The sequence below is a fragment of the Cibotium barometz genome, chromosome 39 (assembly GCF_041138505.1).
Source record: "Cibotium barometz isolate CiBa-2024 chromosome 39, ASM4113850v1, whole genome shotgun sequence".
In the NCBI taxonomy this organism is placed as follows: Eukaryota; Viridiplantae; Streptophyta; class Polypodiopsida; order Cyatheales; family Cibotiaceae; genus Cibotium; species Cibotium barometz.
Genome location: NC_141084.1, coordinates 11,405,133 through 11,431,234, shown reverse-complemented (window position 1 = coordinate 11,431,234; position 26,102 = coordinate 11,405,133). Strand labels below are relative to the sequence as shown.

The following is a 26,102-nucleotide window of genomic DNA, read 5'->3' as shown; positions in this document are numbered from 1 at the left end:
TTGGCCCACTTGTTACTTCTTCAGCCATATTCGTACCATAAGAGGACAGAGACTTAAGTGTGGAAATAAGCCATGTTTTTGAGCAGAATACATTGTTTTAGTTTTTGGATAGATAATTGATGTGCAGAAACACCTTGTATTGTTTTAATTGCTGGATTTGATCATTGAATGCTAGAAAATATACAAGGTGGATGGTGACATACTGATTTTGTTTAAAAATGTGATAAAATTCAAAACAGGGGGGTGGCAGCCAGGGCACTTCATCTATCTAGAGGAATGGAGAAGCCAAGTGGACGTGTCACATACACAGTGGTGCTGGAAGGATGGTGCAGATTCAGCTTGCAGGAGATGAATGCCAGAGGTCCTTATAATACTGCCTTGGTTGCACAGCTTGACATGACACGAGCTGGTAATTGCTACTTTGAGTGCTGCCACATATAGTTGTAATATTGGGATTTATCCTCATGAATAGTGCAGTAATCTTTAGGGCTAAGAGCTTTATGTAGAGTCACTTGGTGTATCTTGTTTTCAGAAAGCTGCAGATATAAAAATTTGAGGCTGGCAAATGAGTCAAGGTTGCAAGTTGGTGGTTGTTAAGTTTAATGCATTTTTCTTCATATTAGTGGACATGCAGATTTCTTTTGCAGTCTTCATCCAAGTTGCAGGCAGCTGGTTTATATGAATCCTCTCTATCCAATGCGGTGCAATTTGCCCAACCAGCTACTTTGTGTTGTGCACGTACCTGCATATGCTCTTTAGTGCTTGTCTTCATCATGGCTGAGTCTGCCCTTTACCTCCAGAGAAGTGAACACACTTATTTTGATGATTTATCTATGAACCTTTGTCTACTAAAGGTTACATTTTCATGCATGAACCTACACCTAAGTGTTGTGCGCTGATGACGTCATAACACGTAGTCTATGCTATGCATAATAGATGATTTGAAGCTTTCTTTGTGGAGTCTCATGAAGTTAAGATCACACTTTTGTTTAGGAAATAATCTGAAGTTTTTATTGTTGGTATATCTTTCTGCCATACTGGCAGACATGCATATTTCTTTTGAAGTTTCGTCCAACCTCTACTTCTTTTTGAACATGAATGGATGTCAACACTCTCCATTTCTTTGTCACGATGTCCCACTACTACTTGCCTCTGCGCCTTTTCTTCAACCCTTATTAATCCTTAACCTCTTTCCTTTCTGAGTTCCTCTTCCTTTCTTTCAGTAGTCTTATGCATTTGTGACACAACTCCATAAGCTGGCCTGCCAGGCTAGACAGCAGTGTGCAGGTTTCAGGCAGCCAAGACGTGTCAGGTAGAGGTGCATGCAATCAGGCAGCAGCTTGGGTAGTCGGGCAGCCCTTACCTGGTTGTGAGCAGTTGGTCTGTGTCAACTGGCTCCCCATGCATCTGTTTATTCATTTCATGCATCTGTTGATTCATTATCTGTCAGCAGCCTGGACATTTCCAATGTGAAAAGGGGTCTAGTGGATTCCGGGATGCCCAAATATGCATTAATGTACAAACTTTGGGAATGGGGGATTATCCAGTATAAAAGATCAAGTGTTTGAAGCTTGGTCTAGGTGCTTGAGATGGTCTCTTGGACATTGGAGCTCAAGTGTCAAGTGAAAAGTATGTATGGCAAGCTTGCGAGGATTTGGGAGAGAGATATAGCATTGAAACATGTTTCTACATAATGGTGCTCACATATATTTCTAATAAGGTGGAATACAAAGGAACAGACTCCTAAAATCTAGCAGGGTTACTCTTTTTGGACAAGTCCCAATGGAAATTCTGTTCACGTCATTACGGCCATAAGCTAAGCAAATGGTGAGACTTGTCGAAGCACCTTTTACAAAAGGTCTACAAGTTGAGATATTTTTAGAGATGAAATTTTTTGGGGGATCATCTCTTGAATTGGGGTACGTGGCAGGTGTGTGGATCAAAGTGAGACAAGTGGCCTCACACTTGTCACCTCAGCTCTCCACTTGTCATTATAGCTTTTACTTGCCATTCTTGCCCACCATGAGAGCCCAAAATCTATAAATTGGAGCCCTCTCTCATCATTCAAGCAGGCTCTATTGTTGCAAAATAGCCTTTACCATGTTGGTTGCTCGCATTCTCGTCTACAGCACTCTGGACAATTTGTATACTACACTTTCTTCTACAAAAGGATACTCTATCTCTAGCTTTTCTATGGCAATATTCTTGCTATATCAAGGAATATTTGCCACTGTACTTGCTGCACTACCCATTGTACTTGTACTAGCCTTTGTACTAGCTATATTGTCTTTGTATCTACTGTACCAAATTCCAATGTACTTGGTTGTACCAGCCTATGTACCTACTGTTTTAGATTCTATACCTGTTGTACCAGTTGTATTGATGTTGCCTTGACTTGTTTTGGTTGCCTACGGTGCTGCTATTGCCCAACTTGTTCATAATGCTTGGGATGGTGTCTAAAGTTGTCTGGATTGTTCTACACTGGTTTTATAGCTTCCGGAATTTGTGTTTCAATGGTGTTTATGGTACATGTGGAAGTATTATTTGCTTCAGCTAAGTTTTTCTCTCATATATGGCATCTTGAAGATGTTACGTCCCGATTGGTCCAGGGCTAGGGTGGGGAACATGTGGACTAACCCGGGATTAGGGTTATGGTTAACCCAAAATTAGGGTTAGGGCTCAGCCAAGGGCGTGGAGACTTGGAGGGTAGGCTAAGGGCGCTAGCAAGAGGAGGCCTAGATTGGCCGTGGGGTTGGACATGATAGCCACGGGCTAATAATAATAACTAGAGGCCAATAATGGCTAAAAGCTTATAAATAAAGCAAGAAAGCTTTATTGATAAATGAAGCCACTTATAGCGAGGTTATTACCTATATAAGTGACTTGGGGGTCACTTATTAGACACGAGATTAAGGAGCCACACGGGAGCTTGGGGCTACTATGGAGTGTGTAGGATCTCTCGGCCATGGTGTCAGCCGGGTGGCTTAAGCTGGTTGGTATGAGACGCCACTTTGGGGTATCGGTGTGTGAAAAACTCATGGCAATCGAACCTTAGGCTTGGGGGTGAGTCTAGAGGACTCTCTACGGTTGGATGGTGATTTGCTAGCCACCATCCATCGTGGTCATGCAATGCGTATGGCGTTGGGTCTATGGAAACCTCACTGGGGTTTTTGAGGGTTGTTCTCTAATCCTAATCCTCATGGTTCTATGTTAGATAATCCTTGGGCATGGTCATGTTAGACCTTACATTCATATCAGAGCCTGGATCTGATAAAGCATGAATGCAAGGCATGAAGTATGTACAGGATTGTACCCTGGTCCCTCATGTGTGTGTGCAAGGAAAGCACGCGGATAGCCTGGCTGCCCACCGCAACCACTTTATCACCGGGGCCCTTCAGGGATCCCAACACCTCGCAGATACCCGCATATCTCACGTAGCTCTCTTTTCCATTCTTGCTATAGAGAAGTGGAGGTGCTGCAAGCGGCTCAGCTGGGCCTGGGCGGAGCAAGTGCTTAGTGGCCACCTTAGCCGGTGAAGAGCGACACTAGTGCGTAGGTAACCGCTGCTGGTTGGGTTGAGCACAGGCGGCGGCGGTGCCGGTGTCGGCTAGGCGGCTAGGCGAAATGAGCGGCGCTAGTGCCCATAGGTACGTCACTAGCCGGGCTAGGCGGAGGTGGTTCTGGGGTGACTGAGTGGATTGGAACATCACCCGGAGAGAGAGAGAGAGAGAGAGAGAGAGAGAGAGAGAGAGAGAGAGAGAGAGAGAGGATGAAATGATATATTACGTCCTCAAAAGGCCAAAATGACCTATGAGACCGAAAAGGTTACAACAATTGGTGGATCTGATACAATGTTTGTGTAAGAAAAGCTAAAACAACTAAACAACTAACTGAAACTGAAACAATAACTATGAGGAAAAGTAAGGTACTAGGAGCTCCTAATGGATAACATCTGGGGAGGAAAACTCCAGCAACAAAGGTAAGCATCATATACATCACTATCCAAAGATGTCTCTCATCGGTCGATGGCGGATATCCTCAATGTCCTCCATGGTGAGTACTCTAACTGGACGTCTCCCATGCCGTGCCAGTATGGTCCTGATCCTCTGTTGTAGTCTCCACCGGTGTCGAGATGGGCCTCTCATCTTGGGGCGCCTGGACCACCCCAGCTCTATAGCCCGATCAATCAATGTACCTCTGGTGCGGCTATGTCAAAATACGCAGCGGAAATGATAACCAAACTTGAGACCACAAGAGCAAGTAGAGTGCAGAAAATAGACAGCACAAGAAAGACAGAGAGATAGGCATGTAAACTCTTCTCTAACAAGATCTCGCAAAAAACTGAATGAGTAAAAAAGTGGGGATCATGGGGCCTATTTATATGGCCCCATGGATGCAGTCGACCAGCGCATGAAGTGCCACCAGTCCTCCACGACTGGGCAAAGCCAGTCGGCCAGCAGAAAAACACCACGACCTCCTCTGATCGAGTCGACCAGTCTTCAGGAACACATGAGTGCAGTCGGCCAGCATCAGAGGCTCCTGCCAGCATGTGGCATCCACCCACACCAAGGAAAAATGGGGAAAAAATACGGGGAGTGAGGAAAAATGATAAAACACCTATACAGGGCGAGCACACCCACAACAGAGGCCCTGGTGTCTGATTAAGACAGGAGATGACTTCTAACACACCCTCTCAGTTCCTGGCTGTGAAATCAACCCAAGGGAGCTGGAGTGCCGCCTGAGGGTAGCCTGAGGTAGAGACTTCGTGAAGAGGTCCGCCGCATTGTCCTCCGTTGAACAATAAAGGAGCAAGATGTCACCAGCCAAGATCTTCTCACGTACAAAGTGATACTGTATCTCTATGTGCTTGGTCCGGGCATGGAAGACCGGGTTCCGAGCAATAGCTATACAACTCTGGTTATCGCACTGGATGACTGTGGGCTCCTTATGTGGAAACCCAATCTCGCCTAGCAGCCTCCGCAAGCACACCCACAACAGAGGCCCTGGTGTCTGATTAAGACAGGAGATGACTTCTAACAGGCTATACTCTGGGGCTAGCTGCAATGCCTGTTGGCCTGACTGCTCAATCTCTGGTTGAAAGAAGTCTGTAATCTGCCTTTGTAGGTGTCTCTCCCTTTCTGATCCCCTCCCTCTCAAGAGACCCTCTCTATGTCTACGCAGCTCCAGCAAGTATAATCCGAGGCATCTCTGATCCTGGTATCTCATGACTCTGGAAAGTGGTCCGAAACCCTCTCTGAACAGGCAGTGAAAACGGCCTCGTATCTCATAATATATTGGACAGTGACATATGTAATGTAACTCTGTCTCTGGCTCCATCTGGCACAACTGACAAATCCTGGCCTCAGCTGGTACTCCTTTGAATCTGCCAGTCTCAATCTCTAGCTGGTGTGAGGATGTGCGCATCTGACCAATAGCACACCGTACCCCATGAGAAAGATGAGTATCCATGTAGCTAGGTCTAATCACAAACCCATCCTCCGTGAGCTGGAGAAGATGATCTCTATAGAAAGCCATCTTCGTACCAAGCTCGTGTGTCGGCTGTATCCATGTCCTCCTATTGTCCAGCTGAGTCAAGTCCTGCCTGATAAGTTTGGTAATCTCTGCTTGTGTGAGAGAGAGGGAGGGTGCATCCAGGGAGTACTGAAATGGAGGTAGCCTGTCCATACTAAAGCCATGCAGTTGGAACCAAGCTGTCATCTGTGCATACCAACATGATCCGTCTCCCTGTGATGCCAACTGTCGTGAAGACTCCAGGGCTAAGCGAGCATATCTGTCTCTAGGGAGAGCCCAAGTGCTATGTATAAAGGAGACTGATCGAGTGAGTGCCTCTACTACCAATGGGGGGGCAGCCATCTCTGCACGGATAATATCATGTGGTACGGAGGCCTTGGCCCTAATCATCCGGGAAATCATAGAAACCAAGGGCCTCTCCATACATCTCCATCAGTGCTACCAGCTCGGCTGTGGTGATCCACTAAGGGTATTAACGGCTACTAGAGAGAGAGAGAGAGCTGTATTAACGTCTACTAGAGGCCGAACTCGACCTATGAGACAAATCAATGTACAACTGTCAATGTCTTTTGGATGTCCAGAAAAAAAAAGGACAATATGAACATGAAATAAACTATGAAAGTACTGAGCTAGTGGGGGGGTGTGATGGATGGAGCACTACTACTAGAGGCTCAGTATGCAACCTATATGCGTAGGGTATACAAGAATGCAATGCAGATCTGTCTAGCTCCAACCAGTACCATAATGGGGGTGTAATATGTGATACATAGGCGATGGCGAGGCAAAATACCTCGGAGCATGATCTCCGGGTGTGAGTGTAAGTGAGCTAGCCGCTGCTGGATATGGTGCTGATGTTGAGCCCGTATCTTTGTGATCTCCCTCTGATGTAGTCTGGGAGTCTGGTAGCCTGGTGCTCTCGGTCTCCGTCTGGCTTGGAGGTCCGCAGCGCGCTGAAGTGTAACCCCCTCATGTGTGAGGATAGGCACTGAGATAGATCTCTGGAAGAAATCAGTGAGCTGGAGCTATCGCCCATCTCTCCGTGTGGTATGAGTCCGTAGCAGTGTCTCTCTGCGGCGCTGTCTCTAGCAAGAACTGGCCAAATCTGCGTTGGTCTGCGGACTCCATGATCTGGCGGAGTGAGGGATGTCCACTGAAGATGGTGGTGTATCTCTCTCTAATGACACTATATGCTGTGCATGTGCATACATAATGTTCCTCACTCTCAACCTCCTCCTGGCATAGTCTGCATATCCTCTGTGCTCTGGGGATCCGTGCTGCCCTACCTGCCTCAATCTCAAGCTGGTGTGATGACACACTCTGAGTTGGCCAATCACCACTCGGGCACTGTGAGGCATGTACACATCCATGTATCCAGGTCTCTGTATGAATCCATCCGCTGAGATACGCATAAACTGATCTCTGTAGTATAGCATCTTCGGCGGTAGAGGCTGACTGGGTGTAATCCAAGTCTCTTGAGTGTATCGCTGCCATAAATCCTGCCGAAGGACTCTGTTCCTCTCACTGTGAGAGAGCTGGATGTGTGGTGCATGTATATCATACTGGAAAGGTGGCAGGTGATCTATGTCAAGACCATGCTGAGTGAGCCACTGTATCATCTGTGAATACCATGATCTCCTATCTCCACTCTCTGCGAGCTGCCTGGACGCCTCAAAAGCTCTATGTGAGAGTCGATCTGATGCATCTCTGATCCTCTGTATGAAGCAGATCGTCTGGAAGAGGGCCTCTACTAGCATAGGAGGTACAGCAAACTCCGTCCGGACAATGTCATGTGGGACTGAGGGTTTGCTGCGGATCATCTGTGAGAGCATGAGAATCTGAGGCCTCCCTATCTGAGACCATGTGGAGGTGGCGAGCCTAGGTGCCCATACTGTTGCAGCATACATCAAAGCAGGGGTGACTAGTGTGTCAAACAACCACCCCTTCGTGCGGGGCTCCTGGAAGTGTGCGTGGTGACACTGTCTCTCTAGCTTGGCCAGAGCTGCATACCCTCGTGTGAGTCTATCCTTGGCTGCCTGTGCCATAGTAAATCTTCCTGGCGGAGTCGTAAATGTAATCCCCAGGTACACATATGAGTCTACCACCTTTGCCTGTGCTCCTGCTAGTGTGAAGATGGCATGTTGTCGAACCGGCCCTAAGTTGGAAAAAATCATGGCCTTGGTTTTCCCAAGGTTCACTGGAAGCCCCCTCTGTGTGCAGAAGTCATCGAGTGCATGGAGATGGTGCTGTAGTCGCACCCGCGACTCTCAGAGACCGGAATAATGTCATCTACACATAGCATAATTTGGACTGTGGTACCTGAGATGTCTATCCCGTCCCCACCACCGTGACCAATGAAGTCAGCCACCTCATCGATGTATAGCATCCTTGCTTCACACCTATGGTGCTAGCAATAACATTAGATAGCCCCCCCGAGGCATTGTATGCGGCCGAAGACCTGCTCATATAAAGCATAGATGCCCCAAACCATCTTTGATGGGATCCCCAATGATTGTAGGTGCTGGAAGAGTCTCTCCTGGCATTGTGTCAAATGCTTTGCGGACAAAGGAGCAGTATAATCTCTTCTCCCGCGCCCTAGCCTAGTCAATCGCACATCTCAGAGTGAATATATGGTCAATAGTGGAGAAAGCTCGTCGGAATCCAGCCTGCCCTAGTGCTCGCAGTCCCTCCTTCTCTGCATATGAGCTCAACTCTGCCTCGAGCACTGCGCCATAAAGTTTGGCCAATGTATGACCAATCATGATAGTCCTGTAGTTGCTGGGGTCTAGCATGTCTCTCGCTTTGTGGAGAGGCATGATGGTGTGCATAGTCCACTCAGCTGGTAGGCCCTCCACTGGTGCCCTATTAAAGAGGTGAGCAACAAAGGGTCCCAGTGTGTCAGCTGCATAAATAAGATGCTCACTCTGTATACCTGTGTGGTCAGCCGATCTCCCATGCTATAACCGGCGGATTCTCTCTACCATCGAGGCGGTAAAGAAAGTAGAGGTGGTAGGGCGTGATTCTTGTGGTTGTGGTATGGGCGGCTGCTGAGGGATATGGTAGAGGCTCTTTGCATGTGTGCCATGTGTGTGGATCCTCAACCGGGGTACGAGGGTGAGGCTCTCTCATCTTGCGCCATGCAGTGGCTGCATCTTTGCTCATGAATAGGTGGTATATATCCCAATACTGTGCCTCCTCATATGCACGCCTCTTACGGCGTGTGAGAATCCTCATCTGTCGGCTCGCCCGTCTCTGTGTAATGGTCCCCAGTGCTCTCTGGGCACGGAGGTGTCTATATAGCTCTCTGCACTCACTTGTATGTAAACTCCCACTGATAGCCCTCTACTTTGGGTAGCCCCCTCTCTGCGCTCTGGTGTGTCTCTGTAAGTAGTATGATGTCCCGTCCCTCCATGACCTCCTCCATCCTCCCAGTATGTGTCCAAAGTGCTCCATTGCAGTTCCAAATTGATACGTGTATCTGTGAATCTGGATCCTCCATAGCCGATGTCCCATAGGTCGCCTGGCGCTAATCGGTGGCATTGCCATCGATGATGACACGGCCATCGCGATAGAACGCTCTCTTGCCCTCTTTCCGGGCTTGTAGGACTCTCGGCATGCATGTTTTCCTGTGTTCTATCTGCATCCTTGTAAGGTCATCATCCAAATAGCTGGGATCTCCCTGTAATCCTCGTAGAATCACCCTCTTCCTCATGAAGGTGACCCTCTCCGTCTCTCCTGCAAATTGTAGGATGAGGGCTCGCTTGCGTGTTGAGTCTTTCCCGGCTCTCCATGCTTTGGTGAAGGGGAGAGGGTCCTCTTCCCTGTAGCCGAGCTTCATGCATAGAAGCTGTCCATCTTTCTCGGGAGAGGAGTCGGGCGTCTCGGCTATACATGTGACTTGAATGTTGAGGCGGCGGGCATGCCTCATCTTCTCCTCCTCAATGGTGGTGTGAATGATTTGGTGTTCTTCCCTTTGAGTCTCCTCCCTCACTTCTTTACGGATGTTCTTCTTCACCACCTCAACCCATCCGGACTGCTTGGCTTCGAGTTTTCCCTCCATGTCCTTTGTGATCTCCTTGGAGATCTCTTCTTTGATGGCCGTGAGAGTGTCGTCGTTGATCTCCCCTTCTTCCTTCTCGGTGTTCTTGACAGCTACCAGTTCCACTTTCAATGCACTCACCTCCTCCTTGAGTGTTGTGTTCTCTTGTTCAAGGTCCGTGACCCGTGCTTTGAGGGCCATGATGTGCCGGTGTAGTTTGTTCTCCACCTCATTGAGGTTGGAATCGGATGTCTTCTTGTTCTCCTTGATTAGTGCCTTCATTGCCGTCTCTCAAGGGCCTCAAGCTTCTCTTGGAGACTCGGGGCCATTCCTCGAGATTACTCTGCAGCCCTTCCCACAGGCAGGGAGGAGAGAGAGAGAGAGAGAGAGAGAGAGAGAGAGAGAGAGAGAGAAAGATATATTAACGTCTGCAAAAGGCCAAAATTGGCCTATGAGACAAACAAGTAGTACAATGATGTTCCTCCAGTCATCAAGAGGAAACTGTGGAGTGAGAATAAAATGTACAAGTATGACAACACGACCATAGGGGACTCAATGGTGGTGTACAAACGAGAGGGTGTGGATGGAGTACTAGGGCTACTAATGCATCTCTATATGCTGAAGGGGTGATACAAGTATGATATGTTATCTACTCCTAACTCCATCCAGTCCCATAGTCTTGGGGACCTGAGGAAGGGTGGTGGGAAAAAGGAGGCGGAGGGGCTAGCGGAAGGGCAGGCGGGCCAGCATAGCGCGACCAGGGCTAGCGAGGCGAACAGAATAGCATAGCAGGAGAGAAGGCGGCGGCGACAGTAGCGAAGCGAACAGCGGGCGGCAAACAGTAGCAAACAGCGGGTGGCAGTAGCGAGGCAAACAGCGTCTATGAACAGTAGCGAACAACGGGCGGCAGTAGCGAGGCGAACGACGTCTACGAACAGTAGCGAACGAGAGAGAGAGAGAGAGAGAGAGAGAGAGAGAGAGAGAGAGATTGTATTAATGTCTCTCTTAGGCCAAAGAGAACTGGCCTATGGGACAAAACCATGTACAATGTATGTGGTATCTCTGAGTATCAGATGGTGCTCAGTGCACAATACAACAACTGGAAGAAAATTGAAAGAAAACTGCCACTGTGAGGTCGGGATGTATGTAGATATATAAGGATGGAGCACTACTGGGGTAAATGCACAACTATATGCGAGGGTGATACAACGATGCTCAATGCAGGCATGCTCCTAGTCAGCTCCATCCTATGGTGAGGGGGGGGGGGGGTGTAATATGTCATACATGTCAGTGCCAGTTGTAATGATATGCAAGATGGCTGCCAGATCAATGGGTCCCGGCTGTCCTCGCTCCTGTAGTCGCCTCTGGTGTCATGCCCGAATGTCCCTGTTCGTATGTCGATGTCTGTGGGAAGGTCGGTATTTGGGCGCTCGTGGACGCCGCAATGCTCAAATCTCCTCTGCTCTCCTCAAAGTGACTCCTCGGCCCATCACTGTGGGATTTGGCATGGCTGTCCTCTGGAAGAAATCGGTCATCTGAGTCTGTCGGGATCTGGGCTCTCCTCTCTCGTGACTGGAGTAACTGCTCTCTGTGTCTGTATATCTCTAGTAAGAAGCGCCCAAGTACTCGTTGGTCTGATATCTGCAGGATGGATTTAAAAGATGTGTTTGCTCCTCTGAAGAGAGTAGGGTAGGTGGCTCTGATCCCATCATAATATGGACATCCGCATACAAAGTGTGACTCGCTCTCCACATCCTCTCTGCATAATCTGTATAATCTCTCCTCCCGTGGGATGCGGGCTGCTCGTCCAGCCTCAATCTCTAGGGGGTGTGATGAGAGAGAGAGAGAGAGAGAGAGAGAGAGAGAGAGAGCGTCTACTAAAGACCCAATGGGCATGTGAGACCAAAGTGATACAATAATGTCCATGGCATATCTCATCATGGAATGGAAAATAAAACAGAAAGAAAACATAAACATAGCTATCTCATTGGGGTGATACAAAACTGTCCATGGCATATCTCCATGAGAGAGAGAGAGAGAGAGAGAGAGAGAGAGAGAGAGAGAGAGAGAGAGCGTCTACTAAAGACCCAATGGGCCTATGAGACCAAAGTGATACAATAATGTCCATGGCATATCTCATCATGGAATGGAAAATAAAACATAAAGAAAACATAAACATAGATATGTCACTGGGGTGATACAAAACTGTCCATGGAAACTCATCATGGAATACTAAGAACATAGAAACATGAGAGCAACATCAGCTCTGAGTAGATGGTATACCACTCTCCAAATATCAAGCATGGGGCTAATGAGTATGGCCGAGAGGTCTCCCTCAGCTATGTCACGTGGAAAGGTAGCTCGATGGCGGTGGAGCATGTCTTGGATTTGGAGCTGATGAGGTGATCGTGGGGGGCCGAGGGGGTCGGGCATGCTGGAGTGCAGAGGCTCGGCTCGAGGTGACTCCTCTCGGGCGAGGGAGGTCCAGAGCAGCTCATGGAGGGTCCACAAGATCCACTATGTCGGTGTCCTCCACCTCCTGGGTCTGGAAGAAATCAGTGATGGTTGGCTGGCGAGGGAGGGGACAGGGTGGCTGGGGCCGAAGCTCTCTCAAGAAGGTGTTCCTGTGTCTTGTGGAGCTCAAGCAGAAAGAGGCCTAGGCAACGCTGGTCCTAGAAGTCAATGATCTTGGAGAGTGGACCAAATCCCTCATGAAATAGACAGTGAAACCTTCGGCGGATCTCATAGTATACTGGGCAGCGGCATATGTAATGCTCCTCCGTCTCAACCTTTGTGTGGCATAATCGGCAGATCCTCTCCTCTCTGGGTCTTCGTATGAGCTTCCCGGCTCTAAAGATGCACTTAGCTCTACCTGTCTCCACTCTGAGGCGGTGGGATGAAACCCGTATCTACCCAATCGCAATCCGCATGGCATGGAATGTGTGAACACTCAAGTAGCCCGGCTGCTGGATGAATCCATCCTCAGTGAGTGTGAGGAAGTGATCTCTGTAGAAGTGCATCTTCATGGGGAGCTCCGGAGGTGTGATCCATGTGCAATGGGTGTAGAGGCTGAGAAGATCTAACCGTATAGCCCGGTTGGTATCCTCGTGAGGCGGCCAGAGAAAAGGGGAGTCCAAACTGTACTGAAGGGGGGGGGGGGTAGGTAGTCCATGTGGAGCCCATATATTGAGAACCGAGAGAGAGAGAGAGAGAGAGAGAGAGAGAGAGAGAGAGAGAGAGAGAGAGAGAGAGTCTACTAAAGACCCAATGGGCCTATGAGACCAAAGTGATACAATAATGTCCATGGCATATCTCATCTGGAATGGAAAATAAAACAGAAAGAAAACATAAATATAGCTATCTCATTGGGGTGATACAAAACTGTCCATGGAAACTCATCATGGAATACTAAGAACATAAAAACATGGGAGCAACATCAGCTCCGAGTAGATGGTATACCACTCTCCAAAATGTTAAGCATGGGGTTGACGAGTATTGGCCGAGAGGTCTTGTCACGATTGTGACTTAGTTCATTATACACAGTCTCCTCATGGTTATAGATACTGAAGTGACATGATTACAGAGGACCCCTACACTCGGATGGTCACGACTATTCGCTCTAGAGACATGCCTCTTCATCAAGAGCCACACTCCTTCGACGACTAGTCACACCCCTTCGCTCTAAGGTTGCAACTCTTCACCCAATGGTTGCAGCTATTCGTCCAAAGGATGTGTCTCTTCGCCTAGAGTCATGACTATTGGTCATGGGATGTGTCTTTTCATTCGTGTCTCTTGGACTCCTATATAAGGAGCGTGTTGTATCACAGTTTCAATCAATCAATCAAACATCTGTGTTCAAGTCTCTCAAGTTTACTTTCAGTTTCAGTCTTAAATACACAGATAGTGGATGAAATACTAAGTAATAACAGTAATCCTCACAGGTCTCCCTCAGCTATATCATGTGGAAAGGTAGCATGATGGCGGTGGAGCATGTCTTGGATTTGGAGCTGATGAGGTGATCGTGGGGGGGGGGGGGGGGGGGGGGGGGTGTCAAGGAATGGAAAATAAAACAGAAAGAAAACATAAATATAGCTATCTCACTGGGGTGATACAAAACTGTCCATGGAAACTCATCATGGAATACTAAGAACATAAAAACATGGGAGCAACATCAGCTCCGAGTAGATGGTATACCACTCTCCAAAATGTCAAGCATGGGGTTGACGAGTATGGCCAAGAGGTCTCCCTCGGCTATATCACGTGGAAAGGTAGCTCGATGGCTGTGGAGCATGTCCTGGATCTGGAGCTGATGAGGTGATCGTGGCCGACGGGGGGGTTGAGGGCGTCGGGCACGTTGGAGTGCAGAGGCTCGGTCCAAGGTAACTCCTCTCGGGCGAGGTAGGCCCAGAGCAGCTCATGGAGGGTCCACAAGATCCACTATGTCGGTGTCCTCCACCTCCTGGGTCCGGAAGAAACTGGTGATGGTTGGCTGCCGAGGGAGGGGGCGGGGTGGCTGGGGCCTGTGTCTCAAGAAGGTGTCCCTGTGTCTGCGGAGCTCAAGCAGGAAGAGGCCCAGGCAACGCTGGTCCTCGAAGTCAATGATCTTGGAGAGTGGACCAAATCCCTCACGAAATAGACAGTGAAACCTCCCGCGGATCTCATAGTATACTGGGCAGTGGCATATGTAATGCTCCTCCGTCTCAACCTCTGTGTGGCATAGTCGACAGATCCTCTCCTCTCTGGGTGTCCGTATGAGCTTCCTGGCTCTGAAGATACGCTCAGCTCTACCTGTCTCCACTCTGAGGCGGTGGTTTTGGGTTTGGTACTTCGTATACTTGCCTGGAGCACGTCTATTTTGGTATAGTTTTATGAACGGGGATTGTCCATGCCAATGCTGCATTGCAAAGCATCTTTATGTGCTTGCTTGCAATTGAAATTGCATGATGTTTTCTTGCTTGCTTGACTGGGACATCCGCCCATGAACCGTGCGTGTGAAACTGTCTGCTGACATAGTTATGTGGCATGTGACAGGTGGTAAGTATTGGTCGTAAACCTAGCCTTAGGAGTTAGCACTAATTTATAAGTGAGTGTGTACACACTTCATTAAGTTTTGGGCGACCAAAACTCACTTATAAATTATGACCAGCCCGGTGTTCACACACATTGATGTCCTGAGGTGGACAAAACCCAATTTCCACCGCCTAGACCTTATCCCCTTTGTACAAAGGGAGTAACCAGCCATGTGTCCACTCTAGCTTGCTCCACAAAGAACCTGCTTGCCACCTACATTGGACAACTCACCACCTCACTCCTCTCTCTAGAGATTGGCGCCTCCTTCATGAGGGCATTTGGGTTGTATTTTTTGCACTTTCTCCTTCACAACTCCATATCCGAGAGTGTTTCTGTGTGCTAATCACTCTTCTACACACTCCCAATGACTGAAATTCAGCACAACAGCTCTCTTTATTACTGTAATTTTTGATCTTTTGCTGAAAACCCTAATTTCAGTCCTCCTTTCTCAAGTTGAACCATAGGGGAAGCTTTCCCAGGGTTCCCTTCATCCTCTTGAAGACTTTTGTCGTGAGAAATGCGACAAATCGAAGATCTCATCACTCCAAGGACTTCCATTGCGAAGACTTATGCTGTCATCGACTCTACTTGCAATTGCTAAGCTTTTATGCTTAAATATGGAAGCAAGTAGCAGGAGGGAGGAACCGGATTACAAGATCACATACCCTGTGTAGTGTTCTCTTGTCCTACATGCTCTCTTGCAGATTGTTGCTACCATGTGTTGGTGGAACAATAGAGAGCAGATGGTAGGGAACATGGTGCAAGTCTACATCGACAACCACTTGTTTGTAATACTATATTCATATGCATTGGTATGGAAATCTGGTTAGAAATGCCCATGACACTATGTACTTGATTCTCCCAAGATCAATATACTTTATTTGAGGGAGGGGTCGGCCGTTCCGACTCATTGTGTGTCTCTTGTCAATTCAGCAAATTACTTCTTGTATTGAGCATGTGTCCATCAAATCTTAGTGTATTTAAGTGTATTGATTAGCATTGTGTTCAACCAAGTTACACGCGGACTTGCCCAAGATCACAAACTCCAAGTGAGAAATAATCATAGCAAGATACTTGAGGATGCCATCAAGTATGCCAAGATTTATGAGGAGACCATGGCTAGCCAGAATAAGAAACGTGTCTCTCTGAAATCTCACTCCAGGGAGTTCTGAATAGAGTTCACAACATAAACGTAAGTTGAAGGCTTCATAGAACAAAAATCAAACCTAGGCTTTGGGTGATTCCAATCCAAAGAAAGAGAAGAAAATCCACCAAGGTCTACGAACTTTCCGAGATGGTGGGTGTTTCATTTGTGGCTATATGAGAGCAAATTGTCTTCAAGCGAAGAAAGTGCCCAAGGTAGCTCACGTGACAAAAGTAAAAGGTAACCCTACAATCTCTTCCGTTAATACTATAGTTCTATTGTGCAAGAGAGAAAATCAAGGCTCTGAGGTCAATTGAGGAAGAAAGTCCTCTCTATAATCTCTGCGAGTTGTTCTCTTCCTCAATAGAAGCAACAAGCAAGGAGTTAGACTGGTGTTATTATAAGTAAGATGTGCATTAACGTAGTCTGTATGCTCCTTATCTTATGTATGTGTGTGTACCTGTAGAGATGGATCAGGCTGAACGGGATGCTGAGGTGCAAGCAATTGCACGCCAATTCAAAGTAATTGCTGGAGAGATGATTTCTGTTCTTGAGCAGGTATGCATGCATTTCTTCCATTTTCCTTTGTTCTTTCTTGTATTCATGATGGTTTTTGAGCTAGGTATTCAGTAGGGTTTGAGCCCTTGGTGCGACCATATGTGCATTTACACATGTACAACAGTCACATGTGATACTGCTAGAAAAATTGGCTGCTAAAAATTAGAATTTGGGTTATGGGCTGCAAGCGATTTGGGTTAAGGCTACATGATGCAGAATTAGGGTTGGAGTTATGGCTGTAGGAGATTAGAGTTAGTGTACATGCTGCATGATTAGGGTTAGGTTCCTGGGAGAGGGGGGGGGGGGGGGCGGCTTTTCGCATTTCTCCAGTTTCAGTTTCAGTTTTGTTTCAGTTTTCCATGACGATGATATTCCATGGATACTTGTAATCATCTTTTGTCTCATAGACCCATCGGGCCTTTTGTAAGATGTAAATATAACTTTGTTTCTTTCTTTCTTTCTTTCTCAACCATTTACATAGGTTGTGAATGTGTACCACCATCGGTGTTGGTCTTTCAGAAGCAGCGAAAAGTCGGACGAACCAAGGTGTTATTGGAGACAGCCCCTGCACATAGGCTGGCAGATATATTTGTGGCCAGTTTTGAAGGAAGTTTTGATGAACGCTTGGCTATGCTAGATGCGGTAGATCTCAAGCAGCGCCTTTCGAAAGCGATCGAGCTTGTAACTCGTCATCTACAGGTTATTTATGCTTTCCTCCTTTAGTAGTCATTACTTTTTGTGTGCTAATTTTCTGTTGTTTCATATACTTGGGTCAATGCGCCTGCCAAGGAGAAGGATTTGATGCTTTCTTGAAAAAAAAATACAGACGATACGGGTGGCCGAGAAAATATCACAGAAAGTTGAAGGGCAATTATCGAAGTCACAAAAGGAATTTCTTCTTCGTCAGCAGGTAAATTGTGTTTTCAAATAATGGTGATCTTTGTGCTGTAAGTTTTTACGATTTAGAAGAGCAGACTCAGCTTTGCACTAATGTTAGTGTAGCACGATGTGATATTTCATCAAAGACATCTTAAATAAGCAATTAAGAAAGAGCATCCATCCCTTAAACACCATGGCTTTTAATGCAAAACAGTCATTAATAAGCATGTTTAACCAAGCAAATCCATAACCTGGAGAGATCAGGCCAAAGAGTTTAATGTAGATTCTGCCCCTAAGGAATTCAAACAAGGGCCAGTTAATGAAGGCATGGCAACAACACAAGGTCAGAGTAAGACTCGACTTATGCACCATGCGCCTAGTAGAAAATGGCAAATGACAGCAGAGACTGAGGTAAATGTATGAGGCCAGGGTGTTATGGAGGACGAAGCAGTGAGGTGTTAGTTAAAGCAAGAAGCACTGATTGGTTCAAGAGAAATGGTGGGATATCAGCAGTATAGAGGTTGGGGACTGGGGCCTTGGTGATTCGAGATGGATTTGAGACTTGTAGACGAGGTTAGAAATGCCAAATGTTGTGCTACAGCTAAATGGAGGAGAATGAAGCAGTAACTTCCTTCAGAGGTGGCATCCTACTGTGTGTGTGTGCGTATATATGCACGTGTGTGTGTGTTGTGCATGCATGGAGATGCAAAGTGAAATGTGTGAAAGTGGTGCGTGAATAATGTTCAAGTGTTCAAGTGATGTGTAGCACACATGGGTGTGAGGTGATGTGCACACAAAGGTCACTCATGACGGGGGTGATGATGTCGCACACAAGCTCAATGATGGCGAATGTGTGATGTGAGTGGTGTTTCGTGAGGTGATGTTGCACACAAGGTGGGTGATGATGTGACACCAAAATTGGGTGGAGTAGGTGAAGATGTGACACCAAAAGTGGGTGGAGTAGGTGATGATGTGGCACACACTTTTGTGGAGTGTGTGAGTGATGATATGGCAAACAATGTGTGGGGTGAAAGAAACTCCTCCTCCTCTATGCTCAAGCATGCTAAAATTATCACCGTGATCCACTAAATCTAGTGATGTGTAGCACACATGGGTGTGAGGTGATGTGCACACAAAGGTCACTCATGACTGGTGTGATGATGTCGCACACGAGCTCGATGATGGCAAATGTGTGATGTGAGTGGTGGTACGTGAGGTGACGTTGCACACAAGGTGGGTGGTGATGTGTGAAGATGTGACACCAAAAGTGGGTGGAGTAGGTGATGATGTGGCACACTTTTGGGGAGTGTGTGATTGATGATATGGCAAACAATTTGTGGGGTGAAAGAAACTACTCCTCCTCTATGCTCAAGCATGCTAAAATTATCACCGTGATCCACTAAATCTGGATCAAAAGGGAAGCTTTGTTAGTTCTTGGGGCCTTAGATTTTGAGAATGTGCACACAGACCTCACCCTCATGCAGAAGATCCTGATCTGTTGGGCTCTCCCTTAAACAAGATCTCTCAGTCAAATATCCTAGGACATCCTGTGAAATGTGTTGAAGAGAAGCATTTCTTTCAAGGGTTGCATTTTTATGGCACACTTCTCTCCAATCAAGATCAAGCTCTGTATGGAGCCTTCCTCAGGGACTGGCTGCTCAGTACATGAGCAGGTGGGTGGGCAGTTTGGACACGTGGGGCAGTGGCCCAGCAAGGGGGCCTAGGAGCAGGTAGGCTGGGCAGCATGGGGATGCTCAACCTTAGTACTTATAAATTCATTAACTTATATGAGTAAAAGCATGCCTTGAGCAGCCTGACCAGCTTCTAAGAAGTCAACCTGCAAGTGTGGTCCTTTAAGAGCCTTCCCTTGCCCCCTCTTCTCCTCATGCTTTTGCATTGTGCCACAGTCCACCCCTTTCAAGCCCTTCCACATTTGGAGCAACCTGGAAATGCAGGAAAGAGCAAAAACTCAGCAATGAGAGGCTTTCCAGAGGACCAGCTTATTTGTGCCCTTTTTTGGGACCTTGGGCTCGTTTCTAGGGTTACATATCTTGGCCCAACCTTGTACGAGGGTGAAGGCACGTTTCTAGCACCTTTCTGAGTGGGCTGCCCAACTTGTTGATGAATTCTAATGTTCAATGTCCTAGCGTTCCAGTGCTCAACTGTCTGCCCTCGGTTGTGTGGGCCCGTCTGCTTCACACATGGCTGTCCTGGGCAGCCTGTAGTGAGGTGTGTCGCAAAGTGGGGCAGCATGTTTGGTTATGTGGTGAGAAGTCATTCGCACAATTGGCCAGCTAGTGGTTATGCTAGATTCTACCACTTTCCTTAGGTGTCTGCCAACGACTGGGAGTAGATCATGGTATTTCTTTGTGAGCTCAGAAAAAAGAACTGCTGATAGTGTGTTTCTCTTAGAAGTATGTCTATGACAGTGTGAAAGCCATGTTTGGATGTTGATGCACACCCACTTGCCTAACAAAGTAGTTTACAGGCTGTCTGGAATGTTCCCACGTGCTAGTCTGTTCTTTTAGGTCCTTTCTACAAGATGCCTGCTTTGAGGGTGGAGATGTGTTATAAGAGCTGGAAATTCCTTGCCAAATGTTACATTTGAGTGATGTTGATCAGGGTAGACAGAGTGGCTGCCATGGTAGTCGTCCTGGAGGAAATATTAGGGAAAGCCTAAATGACCAGTATGAGCAGCCTGCTGCAATACCTAGAAGACAATCAGTGGACAGGGAGGGGGATGAAATGAAAAGAAGAGAATAGAGAGGCAAAAAGGAGCCAAAAAAAACACTTTAGAAATGTCAAGGTATGGTGGTGGAAGGAAACATGGTAACTGTGCCGCGTGAGAAGGGGTGGCTGGGTATGTGGAGAACCCACAAAAGGGGAAAAAGGGGGCAGTGGGGTGCAATGAAGCAGCATATGGGTGGCTGTGTAGTGAGAGAAAAAGTCATACATAAAGAGAGTTTTCTCATGTGCTGCAGTTTTTTAGTCGATGTGAGTAGCTTTGACCTATGTAGAAACTGAGCGGGCAAGGACTCTGGATGTGCACTAGGTCTCTTCAGTAGCATTTGTTTAATTAATGGCTTTCAGAGCAAGGAACAATGAGATGTTCAGGATATATAGTTACTGCAAATAGAAGTCTTTGTGCTTGGTTTTTTCTGAAATATAAGTGGGATTTTTTTTGGCAGATGAGGGCCATAAAAGAGGAGCTTGGTGATACAGATGAGGATGACGATGATGTCGTTGCTTTGGAGAGGAAGATGCAGAGCGCCGGCATGCCTGGGAATGTCTGGAAACACGCACAAAGGGAGCTGCGGTATAATTTCATGCCCCCTACTGTATGCACACTTTAAACTCCTGAATAAATTTCTTTTTGTGATGGTGCACGATTTCAATCCCTTGGGACCTTGTCTGTGATGGTGCATGATTTCAATCCCTTGGGACCTTGTCTGTCTGTAGGCGGTTAAGGAAGATGCAGCCTCAACAGCCTGGCTACAGTAGCTCCCGCGCCTATCTAGAACTGCTTGCTGATCTACCGTGGCAGATCAGCAGTGAAGAACGTGAGCTTGATCTTGCTGCTGCAAAGGAGCGGCTTGATAGTGAGCATTATGGGCTTGGAAAGGTGAAGAAGCGCATCATTGAGTACCTGGCTGTCCGGAAGGTCTGCGTTTCAACCACCTTTGTTTATATGGAGCGTTGCACTGTGTTAGTGCTCTTTGTGGTGATACATTTGCATGTTATGAATGCAGCTTAAACCTGATGCAAGAGGTCCTGTGTTGTGCTTCGTTGGTCCTCCTGGTGTTGGCAAAACATCCCTGGCATCGTCTATTGCTGGAGCATTGGGCAGGCGTTTCATCCGTATATCCCTTGGAGGCGTGAAGGATGAAGCTGATATACGAGGTCACCGCCGAACCTACATCGGTAGTATGCCAGGAAGGCTGATTGAAGGCATCAAGGTTTTGAGCCGCTTCACTTAAAACGTTATACAATCTGCAAGGCTGCCTCATCAGTTTTTGCATATGCAGCTTTTTAGTCTGCATGGTTGGCTTTAGCTCTGGTTTTGAACATAGCGCTTGTCATTGGATGTAGAGAGTTGGAGTCAACAATCCAGTAATGCTATTGGATGAGATAGACAAAACAGGGACCGATGTCCGTGGCGATCCAGCATCTGCACTTCTAGAAGTTCTGGATCCGGAGCAGAACAAGACATTCAATGATCAGTATCCTTCCAAGTTTAGAATGGTGGAAATACCTGATCAATAATTAGAGGATCTCTGTGACCAGCTTTAGGCTGTAGAAACACTTATACACAAATAGATCATTCCCAGACCACTCATGGAGGGAACTGGCTAGCTCATCCACTCGTCTGGGAGATCCTTTAAGGCCAACATTGTGCCACACCCTAATCGTGGAATCCCATACCACCTAAATCAAATCTTATTCAATTTTTCAAGCTCTACAAGGACTTTAGCAAGACAATGACACACAGAAGCCAGAAGGATGATAGTGTAAACAAGCAAGAGTCATTAGTTGATTTTAAATCTCCTGAACCTCTCAAGCTACAAAGAAGGCAAAATTCACCAAAGATCGATGAGTAGGATTTGAAAGCAGGGATTTACTACTTTTGAAACAATGCAAATAAGCTTCTCTGAGCCTTCTTCTCACTATGTAGCTTGTGTTCTTAATTTCAAGTCACTTTACACAAGGTCATTACCTTCTAATCTGCTAATTCTCAGTTAGTGTTATAAACCCATTATTAGTGCCACTGATTAGCATTAGCCTAGCCTCATCATTGAAGTCAAACTTGTTGTCTTTTGGGGACGTAACAGTAAAAGTCAAACTTTAGAGATTCTGTTGGGGCCTACTTGGAGCCATTAACACAACCGAAAGCTATTAATGTTAGCATGTTAAGCTTTTGGTTCCTTGACTTACCTGTCTAAAAGCTATCTGAATGTACCGTTTGATCTATCCAAGGTAGTCTTTGTGGCCACTGCTAATAGAGTTCAACCAATCCCCCCCCCTTTACTGGATCGAATGGAGGTGATTGAGTTACCTGGCTATACACTGGAGGAAAAGCTCAAGATTGCATTGTGCCACCTTATTCCTCGAGTTCTTGATCAGCATGGTATCACTTCACATCATCTACAGGTCCCTGAGGTAACTGTTTTCATGCTCCTTCTTGAGGTCATGCAACCTTTTACCTAGATCTTAGATTGGAGCTCTGCACTCACAAATCAATTGCTGTTGTATACCTTAGCCTATCGTGGAGCTGATGATCCAAAGATACACACGAGAGGCAGGCGTGCGCAATCTCGAACGCCATTTGGCAGCGCTTGCACGAGCAGCAGCTGTTAAGGTTGCTGAGAGAGAGCATGCACTTCGTATTTCCAGAGACTTACACCCAGAATCTACAGTGCTTGGAGGGGGCTTAGCAGATGGGGAGATTGTGATGGAGGTCGAGACCATAGGTGTGCCGACTCGTGAAATGACTGCTGCTGTTGAAACTGCAAGCCCTTTGCTAATAGACGAATCTACACTGGAGATGGTGCTTGGGGTAATGTTTGTATTGGGCTGATCAAGCTGTTCATTTCTTTATGGTGGTTGGAGAATGCATGCATTCATGTGTGCGCGCGCACATGTGCATGTGTGCAGGTGTGTGTGTTTTTTTTTGGGGAGGGGGGGGGGTGTGGGTGCATGTGTCAACACAGACATGACTGTTTGTTAGAAATAACTACAATTTTAATGTAGGGACTGATGAAAGATTTGCTTGTTTTTGGTATAGCCTCCTAAGTTTGATGGAAAAGAGGCGTCAGAAAGGGTGGCCACACCTGGTGTGGCTGTGGGCTTGGTTTGGACTGTGTTTGGTGGTGAAGTCCAGTTCGTAGAGGCCACTGCAATGGTTGGCAAGGGTGATTTGCATTTAACAGGGCAGCTAGGCGATGTTATTAAGGAATCAGCCCAGATTGCCCTTACTTGGGTACTCCCCCCCTCTTCCATCCTTTTCGAACTGTTTGCTCTCTTTTACTTGCTTATGTGAAGCTGTTGAAACAGGTCCGGGCAAGGGCGGCAGAGCTAAAACTAGCTGTCAAGGAAGAAGGAAATCTTATGGAGAATCGAGACATTCACATCCATTTTCCCGCCGGAGCTGTGCCCAAGGATGGGCCCTCAGCAGGAGTGACTCTTGTCACTGCGCTTGTATCCCTGTTTTTGCAACAGTGTGTACGTGCTGACACAGCAATGACAGGTGAAATGACCCTTCGTGGGCTGGTTTTACCTGTAGGAGGCGTGAAAGACAAGGTAACCTGACCACTTAACTTTTTGTTACTGTGTTTGCAGCAGAATTGAGGTTACTGATCCCATTCTTAATGGCTTTACTTACAGATATTAGCAGCTCATCGATGTGGCATCAAAAGGGTGATTTTGCCAGAAAAAAACGTGAAAGATTTGATGGAAGTTCCTGCAGCAATCCTTGCAAATATGGAGGTACTCCCTTTTGAAACCCAGTGAGCAAATTATGCTTAGGTGCTGATGAGAACATAAGTATTGCTCGGCTTACTAAGAGATCCTCTCTCTCTCTCTCTCTCTCTCTCTCTCTCTCTCTCATTTTTGTAGACTAGTTTTCTTGACCAAGTTGCTAAGTTTCTGTTTTAGTAGTTACTCTGTCAGTTGAACTTCACTTTTTCAGAAGTCAGTATTTTTTCTTTATGTGCCTGTATTCATTTACAGTGTTTCCTTGTTTGTGTTTGTTGTTAAATAAGTGCATTTGTTTTCTCAATTTGCAAGGTTGGGTATATTCCAATCCTTAAAGGAGTATTTATAGCTATTCTCATGATCAAGGGCCATTACAGACATAACTCCCGCCTGCAAAAAGGGGAGATGTTGTCCGATCCCGCCGTCCCTCGTGTGTGCGTGGGAGGGAAAAAGGTGGGGGAGGGGGGGGTGGACGTCCCATTGATCTCTGTAAAGATCCTAAGCTTCACTAGAGATGTCATTGTGTTCGCCTTGATGACATTTACCTCGATTACTGTGACTGATACTGAGACACGGGTGTTTTGCAGATTTTGTTGGCAAAAAGGATGGAGGACGTTTTGCATGAAGCTTTTGAAGGCGGCTGTCCATGGAAACCTAAAGCCAAGTTGTAGTTTTAGGATGTGAAGGTAACAGGTCCACATGCAGCTGTAACTTTTTGAGTTGTAGAAAGGTGTATGGTAGTTAATGGTAGAATCCCTTCCCAGATTTGGGATCACGTCCATGTACATGACATTTTCTAATTACTGCTGAACTACGGAATTGCTAAGCAAGGAAACCTTGTATAGAACGGCTGTTTGTGAATTGTATGCTAATGTTGGGGCGTAAGTCAATCGGTAAACAGCTGTGTATGGATTTACACAGATTAGAGGCAGGGTTGGCCTTGCAAGTGTGGGTTCCTCACCCCCATGACCATTGACACCCTAGCCACAGCCCCATCAAAATTGCGCACCCAAGGGAGTGACTGTGTAACCCCATCTTATGGTACCTGCTTCATGCACCAATGTTTTGGGATGTTCTGATACTCTGGTATTGAGCTGTAGCAAACCGGAAGTGTAATTGCACTTACACTCTGTAATTAACCATTGAATTCAGCATAAGCATTGAAACATCATTTTACAAATATACATCAGAAGATTTACTTCTTTCCATCATGAAACATTTGCACAACATTAGCGACCAGAAGATGGGTTGGTCCCCCCCCCTAAACTGGTTTTGGTTGCCCATGGTGGTGCCGGACTTGTTCATGGTGATGTTTATGGTATATTATTTGCTTCAGCTGAGTTTTTCACTTATGGCATCTTGAAGACCCGTGGTGATGGGGGAGATCAGCACCCTCACGGGAACAGGTGGTTTACACACATTCATGGTATTTGGGGACTTGAGGGCTTCTTTTGATGATAGTCCGTGTGTTTGGTCCAACGATGGTTGTATATGGATAACCCGGCATCTCCCGTGGGAAGAGTATGGCCCTCAAAGCTTGTGCATGATATTATTCTCCTTGGGTAATAAAATACTCCCACGGGGGGCGGGAATCCGGCCTCTATGTGGTGTCACATGTGCAAGCTCCATTTTCAGCATTCGTAGATGTTTTGTTCAGCTTTTATGTTTTATGCAAAGTGATGATGGATTATGTGTTAAGGCTGTGGCCATGTTTAAATGTTTTAATATGCATTGATGGTATCAACAAATGTGTCAAAGGTCCTAGTCCCCCGGTTTTCATTACCACGGTTTTCATTACCAATAAGGAGTGAAACACATCAAACATCATCTATCACTTCTTTCCGTGAATACAATAGCAAACAATATCTTCCAAATGACTGGCACCCCTCAGCCTTTCATTTGCCCAAAGAACTCTCACAAAAAACAACTGAGAGTAGAATCATTGTTTTGTCTTCATCGTGTATTTGAAACGCATGAAATTGAGTGGCAAGGTATACCAATATTTCAGCAGTGAATTCTCAAGATTTAAGAGCTGTTGCAGAATTTGCAGGTCTGAGATGAGGCTTTGTAGAGGCTAATTCTTGAACAACAGCACATGATAGTGTTTCTCTCTATGTCGGCAAGGCACATAGTCAAAAGATGCCGAATAACAATAATGGGTCATAAAATAGTTTTCGAACAACTATAGAAATAAAAAAATTACTCCCCATTAAGAGTAGAATGAAGATAATTGATTGTAGTATCATGTAGAGGAGAGTAAGCTATAGCTCTAGGGTTTTTCAGCACTTCAAACATGTTTTCATTTCATCTTAAAATTAGTTTTCTTAGCCAAGAAAAAGAGAAGTATATGAAGTGGTGCCGTTGGTGTGGGAATCAATGCCACGTGTCCCTTGAGTTGGCTCCCTGAGTCAT

At 46.5% G+C, this 26,102-nt stretch overlaps 1 protein-coding gene across 2 annotated transcripts in view; it reads left to right on the top strand.

Moving 5' to 3' along the window:
- LON2 (lon protease 2) overlaps nucleotides 1-24,906 on the top strand; it is a 45,332-nt gene extending 20,426 nt beyond the window's left edge. For both annotated transcript variants that reach the window (XM_086778299.1, XM_086778300.1), the window contains exons 5-18: nucleotides 240-409; nucleotides 16,249-16,340; nucleotides 16,860-17,039; nucleotides 17,167-17,250; nucleotides 20,408-20,535; nucleotides 20,679-20,880; nucleotides 20,969-21,175; nucleotides 21,309-21,439; nucleotides 22,163-22,376; nucleotides 22,477-22,773; nucleotides 23,002-23,196; nucleotides 23,271-23,516; nucleotides 23,601-23,702; nucleotides 24,278-24,906. In XM_086778299.1, coding sequence (XP_086634425.1) covers nucleotides 240-409; nucleotides 16,249-16,340; nucleotides 16,860-17,039; nucleotides 17,167-17,250; nucleotides 20,408-20,535; nucleotides 20,679-20,880; nucleotides 20,969-21,175; nucleotides 21,309-21,439; nucleotides 22,163-22,376; nucleotides 22,477-22,773; nucleotides 23,002-23,196; nucleotides 23,271-23,516; nucleotides 23,601-23,702; nucleotides 24,278-24,361 — 2,332 coding nt within the window. In that variant the 3' untranslated portion in view covers nucleotides 24,362-24,906. The remainder of the gene's footprint in view (nucleotides 1-239; nucleotides 410-16,248; nucleotides 16,341-16,859; nucleotides 17,040-17,166; nucleotides 17,251-20,407; nucleotides 20,536-20,678; nucleotides 20,881-20,968; nucleotides 21,176-21,308; nucleotides 21,440-22,162; nucleotides 22,377-22,476; nucleotides 22,774-23,001; nucleotides 23,197-23,270; nucleotides 23,517-23,600; nucleotides 23,703-24,277) is intronic.
- The last annotated feature ends 1,196 nt before the right edge of the window (nucleotides 24,907-26,102 follow it).